The sequence below is a fragment of the Oryzias latipes genome, chromosome 20 (assembly GCF_002234675.1).
Source record: "Oryzias latipes chromosome 20, ASM223467v1".
NCBI lineage: Eukaryota > Metazoa > Chordata > Actinopteri > Beloniformes > Adrianichthyidae > Oryzias > Oryzias latipes.
In genome coordinates this window covers 14,329,002-14,344,814 of record NC_019878.2, presented here as the reverse complement: position 1 = coordinate 14,344,814, position 15,813 = coordinate 14,329,002, and the positions used below count along the sequence as shown (strand labels likewise).

Below are 15,813 nucleotides of genomic sequence, written 5' to 3'. Positions count from 1 at the left end.
TGTGTGTTTTTTTAAGCTGCATGTTTTTGTCTGCTCTTGATTCACAACAACTTGAATAAAAAAATTCACAGAAATGAAATTTTAGGCTTAATTTTCTTTACATATGTCCTCAGTCATGAGGAATTGTCAAAAGAACACATTTTTTATGAGAGTGAGTCTTTATAAGTAATCAAAGTTTGAAACCAATGTAGCCCTTATATCAGTCAGTCACTAACAGAAACATGAGGAGTTTACTGAAACGTTAGGAGATACAGAAATCTCCTGCATGGTTAAATCAATGTTTTATTTTATTTTTTGTAGTACAGAACCACAGAATTAGCCATGCATGCAGATATCTGCCAGTTTAGTATAACAAGAGGTGTACATGATAAACCAGTGGAGGTGTATTTGCATTGACACATTCATCCTACATCCATGAATATGCCCAACAATATCCTAAACATATCACTATAGCTGAAAAATCAATGCACAAGCACATGTTACATTATAAATGCACATACCACTACAACACAACAGTCTTAAGTTACATTTTAGCTCAATGTACAACACACAACTTGAAAATGAAACCTCACTTTCTTGCAGAGCAGTAACAACATCTAACTAACACACCACTGATCCTTTCTAGCTGCGTGGACACGAGATCTGATTGGTCATAACACCTGCTTCTGCTGGATTGTAGCACATGAAAGCTTGCTTTGCGGCTTTTGGAGGGCTCAGGTAGATTTCACTGAACCTGTCAGAACTTGATTGGACAAACTCCACCACAACGCACAGAGCTTTTAGCACCTGAACAGGTGGATATCCTGAATGTGAAGAGAACAAACAATACATTTTATTTGTTTCATCAATGTAAAGCCATTTTAATTACATATTTAGTAAATAAGGTTTTCCTTGTCCAAAGACTTGGGTGATGGGAAGTGTGGGTGGTCTTACTCCGCGCCAACAGTCCCGCCCACAACTTAATATAAACGAAAATAGACAGTTCATTCTCTGTTTATTAATTTTTGGTTTGTAATCTGAAAAATGAAAATAATAAAAATGATTTAAACAATTTGTCAATGAACTATTAAACTTTAACGTTAGTCAAATCTGAGTTCAACTCAGTCAAATACAAGAACAGTATAACCTTTGTAGAGATGGATTTCAGGGAATCATGGAATGAGACCTATTTTCACCATGTTTGTAGATCTGAAAGCTTTAGTGAGATCCAAAGTTTTAAAGGTTAAAAAGTCACTCCAGTGTGCAAAATCCTGTGCATGGTTAACTATTAAGGTTCAGAAACTCCCAGTGGATTTTGAAACCAAATCTTGCAGCAGAGGTTGAGCTCCTGAGATTTCATCAGGCTTAGCAAAGTTATCTTTTTACAGCTCAGTAAAGTTTTGCCTCCAGTCAGAGAACTATTTACTGATTTTGCATGGCTTCACTTTGTTTTATTAGCAGTTCTTTTTTTTTTTTTATTTAAGCGGTGTTTCTTTTCTTTATTTGATTCTACTTTTATGTTATCTTTCTCGGCATACCCTTGACATTATGAGTTTACAGTTTGGTGCCTTGGGGAATACAAGACAAAAACTGAAGGATGAACAAAATGCAACACCAAAAAAATATATTCACATAATGTTTAAACACGAAATATATCACTTCAGTTCTGAGAGTCTGGTTCATTCAAAGAAAATAGACCACTAATGCAATGCCTGCACTTCAGCTGAGCGATGGATGTTAATAACACCATAATAGCAAATGACAAGGTGCCAGAGAAAATTTTCACTCTATAACTATCTACACTTGAGGTGTCTCTCCTCATTCTTGTAGCTTTCCTGATGTATACCCCCCACCCCCTTTTTTGTCCTTCTCCCAACTTCTCTCCATCTTGCCAGCCAAGTCAGAGCCCTCCGTCCACTGAGTTGGACAGAATCTGACAGGTTCTAACGAGAACACATTCCACTGGAATAACTTTGACTCATTCTCCATTCACCCGTTCACACACTTTCCCTAACAATGTCACATAGTATTAAGCATGGAAGTGCACATTTGGGGCCTCAAATGGAGTATTATGCAATTAATGTCCAGCTCTGACCAATGTCAGTTTGCCTCTCAATTTATGGAGCCGAGTTCAGCAACACGCAGTGCCCTGGGCTATAAGTGTGTCTATGAGAGCCTGAGGAAGGCAGAGCCAGTCCGGGTACAAGGGACATAGGGTTCGCCTCCAAGTATAAAGGAGCACGTGAACAAGGTATGCTGCAGACATCATTAAGAGAATCATGCTATGGCTCGCCAGTACACATTTGAATCAACGTGGCCTTGCTCTCGTGGAGGAAGAGTGATACGCCCAAAGGTGGGTTTTCCCTTTTAAGAAAGACCTTTGAAGCAGACTGATCAGCACAAGCATCGAAGTACAGATTGTCAGACCAACATCAAGCTTGGTCTTCACCTTTTGGCACATCCCCACAGCAAATCAGCTTTCACTGATTTGCACAGCTGGTTTAGTAGAGTTTTTTATGCCGAATGACTTTCTGACACAACTCTGTTTTATTCTGGGCTGGGGGACAACACATGGAGACCCAGACTTGGCCCCCTCTGTGGCTACATAGTTAAGCAGTAGTATGAAGGGTTTTACTTAAGCACCCACACTGGATGAAGTTCATTGCACACCCTGGGATACAAACCCTGGTTTCCCATGCACCAGCCCTACATGAGGCATCCAGCTGCAACATCAAGTTTGATACTTCAAACAAAAATACAAATTGATTTAATATTTTAGGATAAAGACACATGCATATCTGAAAGCACTATTACCAGATGATATAACCCATCTGAAAATGTGACAAAAATAAATAATTAAAATGTCTTTAGATTCATGTCAGAAAAAGGAAGCAGGTGAGAAGATGTAGAAATAACATAGAGCAGGGGTCCCCAGCAGTCCCTGGGACAGTAGGTAATGGCAAAAAAAGTTGACCTACATTTTTTCATTTCTATTTAATCTTTTTTATAATTTTGAAGGCACTATTTTGGAAAACTACTGAAATTTTTCCATCAGAACGGACTCATTCTTGACTCAAGTAAAGTCACTTAGTCCCATGTCCAAAAAACATCCGCTACTTTCTTGAAGCGGCTGCACTGACCGTTAAATTAAAACCTCCAAGCTAACAAAATTAACAAAAACAAACATATTTAGAAAGTTTTTTTTTACAGAAAAGATCCAGTGAGGAACAGAAAAGGCAATGACTTCAAAATAAAAGAGAGCTGCATTTAACAGACCAAAAAACCAGGAGAATGTACTCCAAATATGGATTATTGTGACTGTTACACATCATACTAATAATGTATAAAATTCAGCAACCGGCTGTCTAATGTTATAAGGATGTTGCTAATACAGTTGCTCAAATGATGAATGCACGTGCACCTTAAAAGTTTTTAGCTGGGCTAAGGGAAAATCTTCATTACATTTTAACTGTTCCAACACAAAATCTAGTTTACAAATAAAGTTTAAACCAGCTGCAGACATTTTACAGAAGATCAACTTTACACATAAAAATAAGGGAAACTAGGAGTACAAAAAAAATACCAGACCCCCACTTCATCTTCATACAGGCTGTCATTAAACCAGTCCGTGGCCTCAAAAAGGATCGTGGACCACTGATGGAGAGTAGCACACTCACAATATAGCATGGCTGTGAGTATCTTCCAGTCTGGGATTGTTTTGCCAGTCTGAGATTGGACACCAGCATAGAGTTAATGCCACTATGATTCAAGAGAAGCAGTACTCCATTCTCTAAAGTGCACCTTTGTGGGGAAAGATCAATACAGCATTGCTGACTGTCATGGACTTTTCTCTGCAGTTATGTGATTTAAAGTCCAATGCCGATTTCTAAAGGCTTAAAAAACGACAAAAACAAGTCTTCTGCGATAGCATGAACTTTTATATAATGTAAGATGATGCTGATAACATGACATGAAAGAGGCACGCCAGATAACAAATGCAGCCTACAAGCATCTGAGATTAAGATGACATTTGAGAGGCGAATCTGCAGCTTCATTATTACGGGTTTCTTTGTGTGTTTTATCACTACCATGTCGTCTGTAGTCTGGACAGAAACACACCCACAGATGCATCAAATTAGTCCCCAAAATTCACAACTAACTTTATTTTTAATCATGCACATTTTTAATCAGGAGTTGAAAGAGCCAGGATGTGAACAGAGATAAAGAATAAAAAATAAACTAAGACAGACACAGAGAGGAAAAAATGGTTTGGAACAGATGATAAAACTGCAGAAGGGAGCAGAGCCGAGTGAGGATCCACATAATTAGAAATACATGGGGATAGAAATGATGAGAGAAACTGAGAGGGGAAAGCAGCGAGGAGAGATAAATCATCGCGGAGGTTAAGGTTTGGCAAAACCTATTTTTTATTGTATTTTTGAGATGAGACTACAGAGTAAAGAAAATATTATTTTCTTTTTAAAAATTGAAAAAAAGCAACAACAAAAATAAGAGGGCAGAGAAAAGGTTTTGTAAAATTAAAAAAATGTAGACCTAGCTCTGATTCCCTCATCTTAGTGTGGTGTGAACACAATTACATGCACACAAGCAGTCAAAACATAGTAACACGCCAAATATGGAGCACCTCGTATCTGCCAGCCAGTCAGCATCCTCCCGTCTTAATCCAATCATTATCATCACCCCCTAATGGGACATATCTGAGAAGCGCACAAGAACGGTAATAGGTTTACCTGTGCAACAGTAAATGTGTTTACAAAATTACAAATTTAATTAAATTTTTTAATCAGCAACTGATTATATAACAAATATGATTTGTTGGTAGAATAGGAGAGACGCAAGGTTATGGGAAGAGATTGTGAGGGCATACTGGATATTTCTCTGTGGTGTGGTTTAACCAAAGTTTGTCTTTACTGCAAGAATGTTACTAATTCTTATAAAATTTAGCCCTGAAAGAACAGATCTTGCAGAAAATCAAGGCTTGAGGCTTTTTTTAATGATGTTTATTTCAAGTGCCCTGGCAGGCATCACAGGATGAAAGCTCACTAATCTCATTCTGTATCAAACCGACTCTCATTCATATTATTACGTGACAGTGTAATTAACATATGGAACTATCATTTCCTTTATACATAAACACAAAGAATGGAAGAAACAGTATTGATAAAAACCAGCATGATAAATATCAGTGTCCACTGCAGTTTTCAAGCATAGCAATTCAGAATTTTGGAGGCCTAAGAAAATATTCCTCTACCATGTGAATCATTGTGATCATAAAAATCTGAAAAATTAAGAATCACAGCAAGTGGAGATGAAACTTTTGCCTTGACACCATATCCCAACGAAACCCAAAATTAGTTTTGTGAATTGAAAAGACAGCCCGGCTAAACTCCAAGGACAAGCACAACCCTCTATTCATTAGTGATGTGCTTATAAGGTTTGCGTAATCCTCAAGATTATTTTCAAGGAACCTTTTTACGACTCTCATGTAAAGAGAAGAAGCTCCTGTCTTTGTGCCCACAGATCAGAGAAGTCCATTTAACTCGAAAAAAACTTTTGAAAATATTTTTCTTTTGATTAAAAAAAATATGAATATCAAAAGTACCTTAGGTATTCTCTGAATGTGTAATAATGGTATTTAGCATTTCTTAGAAAAGTGGTATAAAGTCGCAAACAACTAAACATTGACTTTAGAAATGTTTGAGTGGTGCTGACAGAGTCGCAATTTTCAAATCAATGTATGTAAGACTTTACAAGGAACACTTGCAGAATTTCCACAATCACTTTACACTTGAATCATTTCTAAAACTTTGGTCTTCGAAAGGCCACATAAAAAAAAAACTGTTGGTATTTTTGTTCAGCAGTTGGTTAAAAATGAAGTACTGGTGACCAAAAGAACACAAAGACATGTACAAAATGTTGGCTGTATATGTGATAAATGTAGGGAAAAGCACTAAATGATATGTTAAATAAAAAAGGGACTAATCATAACTTGCAGATCCAACAAGAAAACAGAGAAATTTCTATTTTACTAGAACACATTATGAAGAATAAACAGGAAACCCTCTTGATTGCCCTATTTGCACCATATTCAAGGGGTCTGCAACCAAAAGTTGCACAGATCAAAGTGTGCAAAGTCTTTTCAATACTTTGAATTTGTTTTATATTGCTATGCATTTATATTTCTTTTAAACCCAAAATGTATAGATACTATTTCTTTGGCATGAATAAAACAGAAATATACAGAGAAAAGGTAATAAATTTACATGTAAAATTGTTTTTTTTTTACTTTTCACAGTCTTTTCTGAGGTCTACTTCAGTGGGCTGACATGTTTTTTTCCTTCAAAATGATTTTCTAAACTCTTTTCAGTATAGCTAATAAACATTGTTGTGCAGCATAAAATATGAACTTGCAAACTCATAAAATACGCATGCAGAGAAGATCGAACCTTTTACAAAAATTTTGAGAGTATTTAGAATCTGTGCATTCTGGAGGAATGGTAAAGCATGCAGGCCTGTTGGTTTAGTGTGACGTCACCAGGGGTGTAAAAAACTGTATTTATTTTACTGTTTCTTCTTTTGTCTCATTTTGTAAGATTTCATTTTTATTTCTGGAAATTACTTTTGTTTTTCCAAAGGTTTCATGTTTATTTCTTTTAATTTTTTTGGAATTTTGTGGTAACACTTTATATTAAGATTCCTTAACAAGCTTTGTTAACACATTAACAAGCATTATAAATGAATTTATAGGGTGTTAGTAAGACATTTATTAGTACAATAAGTCTAATAAGGTTAATAAATTACTTAGTTAACACATTTACAAGCATTATTATTAGGATGTTTTCAAGATGCTAATGATGCATTTATTGATATTATAGGTGCATAACAAATGTGTCAGTGTTAATAAGCTTAATTAACAACCTTTGTTAACAAATTAAGAAGTATTATTATTGTTTGGGGTTCTAGTAAGATATTTATTAGCATTATAGATGCCTGACACAAGCCGAAGTGTTCATAAGTTTAATAAGTTTTATTAACTAACTTAACAAATTAATAGGCTTTATTAATGTGTCAGATGCTAGTAAGATATTTATTAGCATTATAGATGTCTTGCAAATATCTGAAAGTGTTAATAAGATTTATTAACATCTACAGTCAGACCATTGTCTTCTAAATCCATATTACTAAACTACTTATAAGCTTTACAAATGTATTAATTAACTTTGTTAATAGTTTATTAATTGTTTTGCAGCACCTCATCTAAAGTGTGGACGTATTTTAGCACAAACAACCACAGAGCATAAAGATTGTAAAAAGAACTTTATGACATTAAAACAGACTAAACATACACAAATCGTTCTGTAAAAGATATATAATAATTTAATTCAGACAAATATTTTTTTTTAAAACATATATACTGGTGTTGGATGACTCTAGCATCATAGCTAATAAGGATAAAGTATTAGCATCTATCCTGAGTGAAACATTCATTGCAAATCCCATCACCAGCAGACAATTCTCTGCATTCAATGCCAACTGCATTCAACCACTGTTGCCTTGCTTCAAAGTCCACTAGAAAGTAAGTTGCACAAGCCAGTCATTTTTGAAGAACGAAGACAATAAACGTACAGGAGCCATGCTAAAGCTAACACGCTAACCTGCCCATCTATGAATCAAAGATGGGCAGGTTAACCAATGTCACCATTGGCTAATGAATCTGTCAATCAAACTCATCAGCAAAACAGGCATGCTCGCTTTCAGCCAATTGAATGGCCTCTTAGACTTTGCTTTCACGCAGGTGACGAAAAAAGCCCCGCCCATCTTTGATTCTGTACCGGTCGGTCGTTAGCGTGTTAGCTTTAGCATGGCTCCTGTAGGTTTATTGTCTTCGTTCTTCAAAAATGACTGGCTTGTGCAACTTACTTTCTAGTGGACTTTGAAGCAAGGCAACAGTGGTTGAATGCAGTTGGCATTGAATGCAGAGAATTTTCTCCTGGTGATGGGATTTGCAATGAATGTTTCACTCAGGATAGATGCTAATACTTTATCCTTATTAGCTATGATGCTAGAGTCATCCAACACCAGTATATATGTTTTTTAAAAAAAATTATTTGTCTGAATTAAATTATTATATATCTTTTACAGAGGGATTTGTGTATGTTTAGTCTGTTTTAATGTCATAAAGTTCTTTTTACAATCTTTATGCTCTGTGGTTGTTTGTGGTAAAAAACGTCCACACTTTAGATGAGGTGCTGCAAAACAATTAATAAACTATTAACAAAGTTAATTAATACATTTGTAAAGCTTATAAGCAGTTTAGTAATATGGATTTAGAAGACAATGGTCTGACTTTAGATGTTAATATGTCTTATTAACACTTTCAGATATTTGCAAGACATCTATAATGCTAATAAATATCTTACTAGAACCCCAAACAATAATAATACTTCTTAATTTGTTAACAAAGGTTGTTAATAAATCTTATTAAGCTTATTAACACTGACACATTTGTTAAGCACTTATAATATCAGTAAATGCATCATTAGCATCTTGAAAACATCCTAATAATAATGCTTGTAAATGTGTTAACCAAGTAATTTAATAAACCTTATTAGACTTATTGTACTAATAAATGTCTTACTAACACCCTATAAATTCATTTATAATGCTTGTTAATGTGTTAACAGAGCTTGTTAAGGAATCTTAATATAAAGTGTTACCGAATTTTGTTTTGGTTTCTAAAATGTAATATTTTTTAATTTTATTTGTTTAGCTTTTTGAATTGCCGTTCTGATCTGTATTATGTTTTTGCTTTGAGTGATTGGTTGACTTGATTTGCACTTCAGGGCCACCGTACCTCAGCCATAAATGTATAAACCAAACAGATCTAAATTAAATCAATACTAAGTAATTTTTAAAAGTTAGGGCCATTATCATTTTATTTTTCATCAGCCGAAGAGCCACTATAGGGGAATAAAAATCCTTAGGTTGCAGGCCCTGCTCTACCACATATTCTTTTCTCAAGGGAATCCAACAGAAGGCTCTCGTTTCTCCTAATCGTTAAAAAAGAAAGCACCCATCTGAACAGTCTTTTCCACCTGAACTAATTCCCTCTGATCACATCATTTGTCTTCCTTCCAGGTTAGTTTTTGTCTCAGGTAAAATGGTTATAATCAGCATATACTCTGCGTGATATTGCAGATAAAAATGATTGCATTTCAGTAATCTGTTTGCAGCCTCATTTTCATCCCCTTCCTCTGATTTTACTAAAGCTCCTTTTTTGCCAGACCTTCTTCAACTTATACTCCCCTTTTGGTCATTTGTTTCTCATTTCATAAAGCTTGAATATCCTCCTCTGGCCTCCAGAAGGCTCTCCTCCCTGTCTGTCAAATGTTTGCATCTCTACCCCATATTATCTCTGTGTAGCTGCATAATTTATACTGACTTGATCTGACCAGACTGGACTTTACTTAGAGTAAAGATGAACAATTCTGCAGGACAAACGTTTAATAAAAAAGAAAATCCCTGGATTACTGATCGTGACTTTTAAATGAACATGGAAAAATATGTAAACTAATGCATAATAAAAAAAGAAGTCTTTTTCTCCAATTGTCAAAATGCAACATAATAAATGCACACATGCAATGATAAAATTGAAGTATTTTTATATTTAGAAAATAAAGGAAATATCATGTATTAAATCATATATGATAAAACCATGGCAGCAAAAAGGAATACAAAATGAAAGACGTGCAGTTACCAAAAAGAAAGTCCTAATACCCTTTTTCTTTCTCAATAAGACTTTTAGGTGAACTACTTTCACCTCCTCTGTTCTGAAATCGATGACTAAACCTTTTTTGGGTTCCTGCATTTTTTCTGTTTCATTGACCAAAATGCAAATGTGTCTTTTCTTTCTTTTTCATTTTCAGGTTCAAAATCCCACATTGATTGCACATTTCTTTTTTCGAGAATTAACAATTCTATACCTGCTGGATTTTTACTAAAGTTTATTTTCACCACTGATCAGATGGAAATGTAATAAAAGTTGGATGCTTTAAAAGCGAGAATCTGAGAATTAGTTTTACAAATGAGTGTCCCTCATTCCCTGCAAAGTCATTATTATTGTTAAGACAAGAAAAACTCCTGCAACTCAACTGAAATAAAATCAAGGCTGAATTGTGTATGGATGTGCACGCGCATCAGAGTCTGTGTCATCCCCTGTCAGATAGAATGATAAATGATGCACAAGCCAGACACATCCATGCAGGACTGGAGAAAACCCTGGAGATCACCAGAAAAAGCGTCTTATACTCCACCGTCAGAAACTCATTCTCAAACAGCAGCATCCTCTTAACAAGGGAACATGGCTTTAGTTGATATATATGTTGAAATAATTAGATTTTCAGATATGATATATCTTGAGAAGAAACTGCACTGTTTGGAAACTGACCTCTACACATGAACAGTTAATTAACTATAAAGTATTTTTTTCCTCTGAACAAGTTTTGAAAAAGAAAACATCAGCATCTTAGAAAAAGCATCCCTTCAGCGGGAATCCAAAATTACTCAACAAAAACAGTAAAATTAGATAAAAGTGCAAAAAAGCATGAATTGCATATTCTTTTATGAATATAATCCTCCCAAATCCATTCAGACTGATAAGTTAAAGATATGTTGGCCAAAAGGAGGGGTTCTTCTTATAACGGACTTTTGCAAGAGGACTGAAGTTGTGCACAGACACATCTCTCCGTGCCAACAACTAATGCAGCCTTAATGTATTCTCAACCCCCCGCAGTCATTACATCTCTGCACTAAATCACTGGGTCAGATTTTCCACGGGACCGCATCAACTGAGAGGGTAACCCTTCTCCCCATCACTCGGAGCACGCTGTCTCCAGCACCGCAGCAGGTAAACAGACTCTGACGCTGCCCACGCATCAAAGTCTCATCCGATCACCACCGAGCACGAGTTCAGAAAAAAAAAAAAAAACTTACGGGTTGTTGATAAAGCTCCACGCGCACCGCTGACATGGCAAAAAATCCAGAGCGTGGAGCACAGCAGCATTAGGTTTTTGGCAGGACGGCGGTGGCGCATCTTCGCGGCTGCTGCGGGAGCGAGGGCTGGAGCGCTGAGCTGCGGGGCGATCACGCCGGTGAGGTCCGTCAGCCTCGCAAAGCAGTTGAGGACTGAGGGAGAGGAGCCCGGTGCAAGTACTCTCACTCTTCAGCTCCCTCCCTCCCTCCCGCCCTCAATGCCTGCCTGCCTCCTCTGCCACTCGATGATGTAAGGATTGCGCCGCAAAACAGGATAACCAGCGCTTCAAACGGGAAGCAGTTATCCCTACTGCGCTCTCTGATTTAACAACATGACAAAAGGCAAAACATGAGGAATAAAGGAAAACAGAGTTTCCACCTGAAAGACACTAGAACGGCAGCGTTCCCTTTACACGAGTCAAGTTCTATTGTTTTCCGCTGTCCAGCACCGATGCCCTGTCCATGGTGCTGAACTTCTCACACTGTGGGTCTCTCTCAGAACGTTTCCGCTCTCACAGCCAGACACTGCCCCCTTTTTTCCACGAGGATGTGTGGTACTATACTCAACCTCTGCTCTTTATTTCTCATCTTAAGCCGTGACAAAAATACACTGAACTTTCCATGCCACAGTTTCTCTGAGATGCTAAAGTCTGCTTACTGAGATGGACATTTCTCTGTAAATAAGAATTGTCAAATGTTTATGGTTTGCAGGTGAAATCTCCAGCTTTTTAAGAGCATGTAAATAAAGGATTGTCTCCTTGAGATCAATACTACAATGATGAACGATTTTTTAATTTGGTTTTTATATAATCCACATGTTAAAGTCATACTCTGTTCATATTGTGATCTTTTTTAAAGCATTACCAGAAGTCTTTTAGTTATGAGTATACAATCTTTGGGCAAAATAAAAAATTCTGTGTCATTTTGTGGGTGGGACTAATGGCGCTGAGTAAGACCACTCCCACTTCCTGTCACCCATCTTTTTATGCGCTCCCCTGTTAGCTTACACCGCCTCACAACCCCAACCTAACATTATCGCTGCAACAAAAATGGCGAGCAATATTGGTGCTATCCAGATGTACAGTTTTGTGACAGATGCCAGCTGGGATGAGGAAAACAAAGATGTGCATGAATCTATTTGTCTGGAAGTGGACTCATCGGAATAAAGCAGAACAAGGAGCTTGTGGTCTGCAGATTGTAGCTTCTACGTTAAAACTACAAGCTTTTACCTACACCACTTTTTGTCTGCCCTTGAACCACAATTTGAATAAAGAAAAACTCAGAATTTCAACAAAATAAGAAATTAGAAGAAAAAAAATCTATTGGGTAATGCATTCGTTGGATAATGAATGTGTATACATCAATGTTTATTTCAAAACAAGCTTTGTTTCCTTAAGCAGGCAGTTAAAGGGTTAAACTTGTACAGTAACAATAGGAGTACTGTATTGGTTAGCTTCACACTACTAAAACTAAGGATGCGTAGTTGCAAGGGCAACTCTTACTTACCGGTAATTATTTCAAACAAATTATTACCATGTCCCCTAAATCCAATCCTGTCACACATCACACCAAAAATTTCAAGAAAAAACATCTTTAAGGTTGCAATTAGCACAGCCACCCATATAAAACCACAATCTATAAGCAACAACACCAGTATGTAAGCTTAAGCAAGAACCGCACAACCAGTTTTCAGTGGGTTTTTTTTATGTCATAACATCAAGCTAGTAAAACAGGCATAAAGAGAAAATACTACACAAAACACACCTTTATCATTCATGTGTGACCAAAACAATCAGATATGGGCAGAAGAGTTTCAAAAAAGAAATACTTGTACAAGTCTCTATGGAAATTGAACATCAAAATAAAATTACAATTGAAAAAATGTAGATTTTGATACTTTTGGTGTCTTCCCAAGGATCCTCGCAGACAAACCTAGAATCCATCAGAAAGGTTTAACTTTAAGTTTAGAGATGACCCAAAGAGTATGGATAAAAGGCCTCCAGCAACAGTCTGTGTATCTCAAAGCCTCTGGGGACGCATTTGGATTCAATGTGAAAACTCTGCAGTGGTTTAAATGGATGCCTGAGGCCAAGTAGCAACAACCAGAGTTACAAATGTGCTCCTTAGTTTTAACCATCTAAGTAGAAAATCTAATAACCACTACTTAATGTAGGCTATAGCTAAAACTAATCTCAGCTTAGTCTGTCAATGTATTTGTAATTAATCAATAAATCAAGATGTTGGCACATCCCATAATGGGTCATCACAACAACTTAGCTTTCAGTGATCTGCACACTTGATTTGACAGAGAGTTTTACGCCGGATGCCCCTCCTGACACAACCCTGTATTTTAGCTGGGCTATAGGGACTGGGGCCCCCTGTAACAAAACCATAACCTTTAAGTTAGATCCAAAACTAATTTTAAGCATTGTGTACAAATTATTTGGTTTATTAGATCTTATTTTGACATTTATTTTGTATTTTTTACGTTCAAAATTATCAGTCTTCCACTGCAATGAAACCTAAAACTGAAACTGCTTCAATATTAGCGACTTTCTGCCATGGTTTAGTTAATATTTTGAGGATTTTTTTTCCTAATAGTAGTGTTCCAAAAGATCCACATGTTAATCTACAAAATACTCCGCACCGGAAAAAAAACAAAATGCAACAAGAAGCACAATTCAAACTGTCACAACTAAACTATTTTGTTTCTCTTTTGCAGTTTTCTCTGTGATTTAGTTGCTACTCTTTTGCCTCCAACTTAAAAGGTATTGTGAAAAACAGTATTATAAACTACTCAGTCCTTGAAATTTTGGCACAAAATGTACCAACATATTTTGTTTTGCTCAATATTTTTTAAAGTCTGCATCACTGAAGAATGATTGAGTGTGTTTGATGACTAATAATCCCATGAATAACCACTTGAAGCAATTAACCTTCATTACCATAACAGCGCTTACCTTAATCCATGCTATAAACACAATTTACTGTGTCTCCTCTGGTATGAGTCAAACTGCAGATATTTGTACATGTGAACAGATGTTAGAATTTACATTGCATATTACATAAAGCACAAAACAAATTTGTTAACATGAAGGTGTTTTAATAGGATTATGTTTCCATTGATGAGGATCCCACTCCCATCACTGTGCCGAACCGTCAGGAAAAGGTGATGTGAAGAACCCAAAACCAGGAACATAGTCAGTAGCAGAGACGCAATCACCCAACAAATAAACGTGACAAAAGCAACTTAACATGAAGCATGACCTGACTAAACAGTAAACAGATGCTCCCTATCCGTAAGAAAAATGCACTCCGACATAACTAAACTAAACTGTTTAGTTATGTCACTGTATGGAAGCCAGAATGGCGTTAAAAAAGGTGATCTGAGGAAAACAAATTGAAAATCAAAAAGACTCGTAAAAAAGATAATTGACTAAAATAGACACAACTGTGAATGACTGAAAACCTAAACCTGGTGTGACCTGATACAAGAAAAAAAATCTAACCTAAACACTAAGTATGAATACAATGAAGAAAACATAATTTAAAGGATGCAGCCCAAAGTTTCACTGGGCTTATGCATCAATATGTAACCCATATACACCAGATATGTACTAATGTTTTGTCAAGACCTAGTTCTGATTGTCTGATTGTGAGAGTTGAGCTTTTGTCCATAGTACAGTGCAGCGCATCCCAATTATTATTTAAAGTCGCACTCCAACTTTATTTTGATTTATTGTAAAATTGTTTGCAGTGGTCTTTTGATTACAATGTTTTCAGCCAAAACCAAAAAATATGTGTCGTTTTAGTGAGAGATATTTTGAAGAGTACGGCAGGAGTTAATCAGAAATTTGCCTCTGACTGCTGACAAGGAAGTAATCCTCTGCTGACATCCCATCATCCCTTTGTTTAGACTCTCTCCTGCTAGCTCACAACCCCAAGATAACATTGGCAAACAACATACAGCGCAAGTAATATTTGGTGCCATCCAGTCAACCAAATGCTAGCTCCGACGAGGAAAACAAAGACGTATATGGATCTATTTGTCTTCAAGCAGATGCATCAGAATGGAGCAGAACAGGGAGACTTTGGCCCACCCATATCAGTTACTGTGTCATAAATGAGATGTTTTTATAAGCGGCAGGTTTTATCTGCTCCTGATCCATCATGATTTGAATACAGAAATACTCAGAAACACAGTTTTAATCTAATATTCTTTTATAAATGTCCTCCATTATGAGAAAAATGCTACAAGAACTTGTTAAAAACACCAATGATTTTTCATTGGAGTGGGTCTTCAAGCCTTTACGGTTAAATGCTGCATGTCTGAAAAGAAAGCATATCATAGCCACTAAATTATTGCATTATTATTATTATTTAATTAAATTAAAAATCCATTGATGGAATGACCTGATCAGTGAGTATAATTCAGTTAGTCTGCTAACATGGTTCAATGGAGACCTAGCTCAGTTAAACCCAAACCTAAATTATATCCATTCATTTTCTAGATCCACTTATTCCTGTTCAGGGTCACAGAGTTGATGAGATCCACTCAGCTGCTGAAGGTGAGATACACCCTGGACATATTGCCAGTTCATCACAGGGTGAGACAAAAACAAACAACCACTCACATTTACACCTAACAGACTATTTTTCTGAATCCCTAAATGTTTTTTGATTGCCAATCATTTCCATTTGACTTCATTTCTTTCTCAAAGAGAGACATTTCTTAACAATTCTTTTGGACAGTTGGACACGAATAAACATGGACTACTCGCA

The 15,813-nt window shown here is 36.3% G+C and overlaps 1 protein-coding gene across 4 annotated transcripts in view; it reads right to left on the bottom strand.

Moving 5' to 3' along the window:
• cntnap2 (contactin associated protein like 2) overlaps nt 1-11,213 on the bottom strand; it is a 364,810-nt gene extending 353,597 nt beyond the window's left edge. For all 4 annotated transcript variants that reach the window (XM_020712697.1, XM_020712695.2, XM_011488837.3 and 1 more), the window contains exon 1: nt 10,993-11,213. In XM_020712697.1, the coding sequence (XP_020568356.1) occupies nt 10,993-11,092 (100 nt within the window). In that variant the 5' untranslated portion in view covers nt 11,093-11,213. The remainder of the gene's footprint in view (nt 1-10,992) is intronic.
• Nucleotides 11,214-15,813: the final 4,600 nt, after the last annotated feature.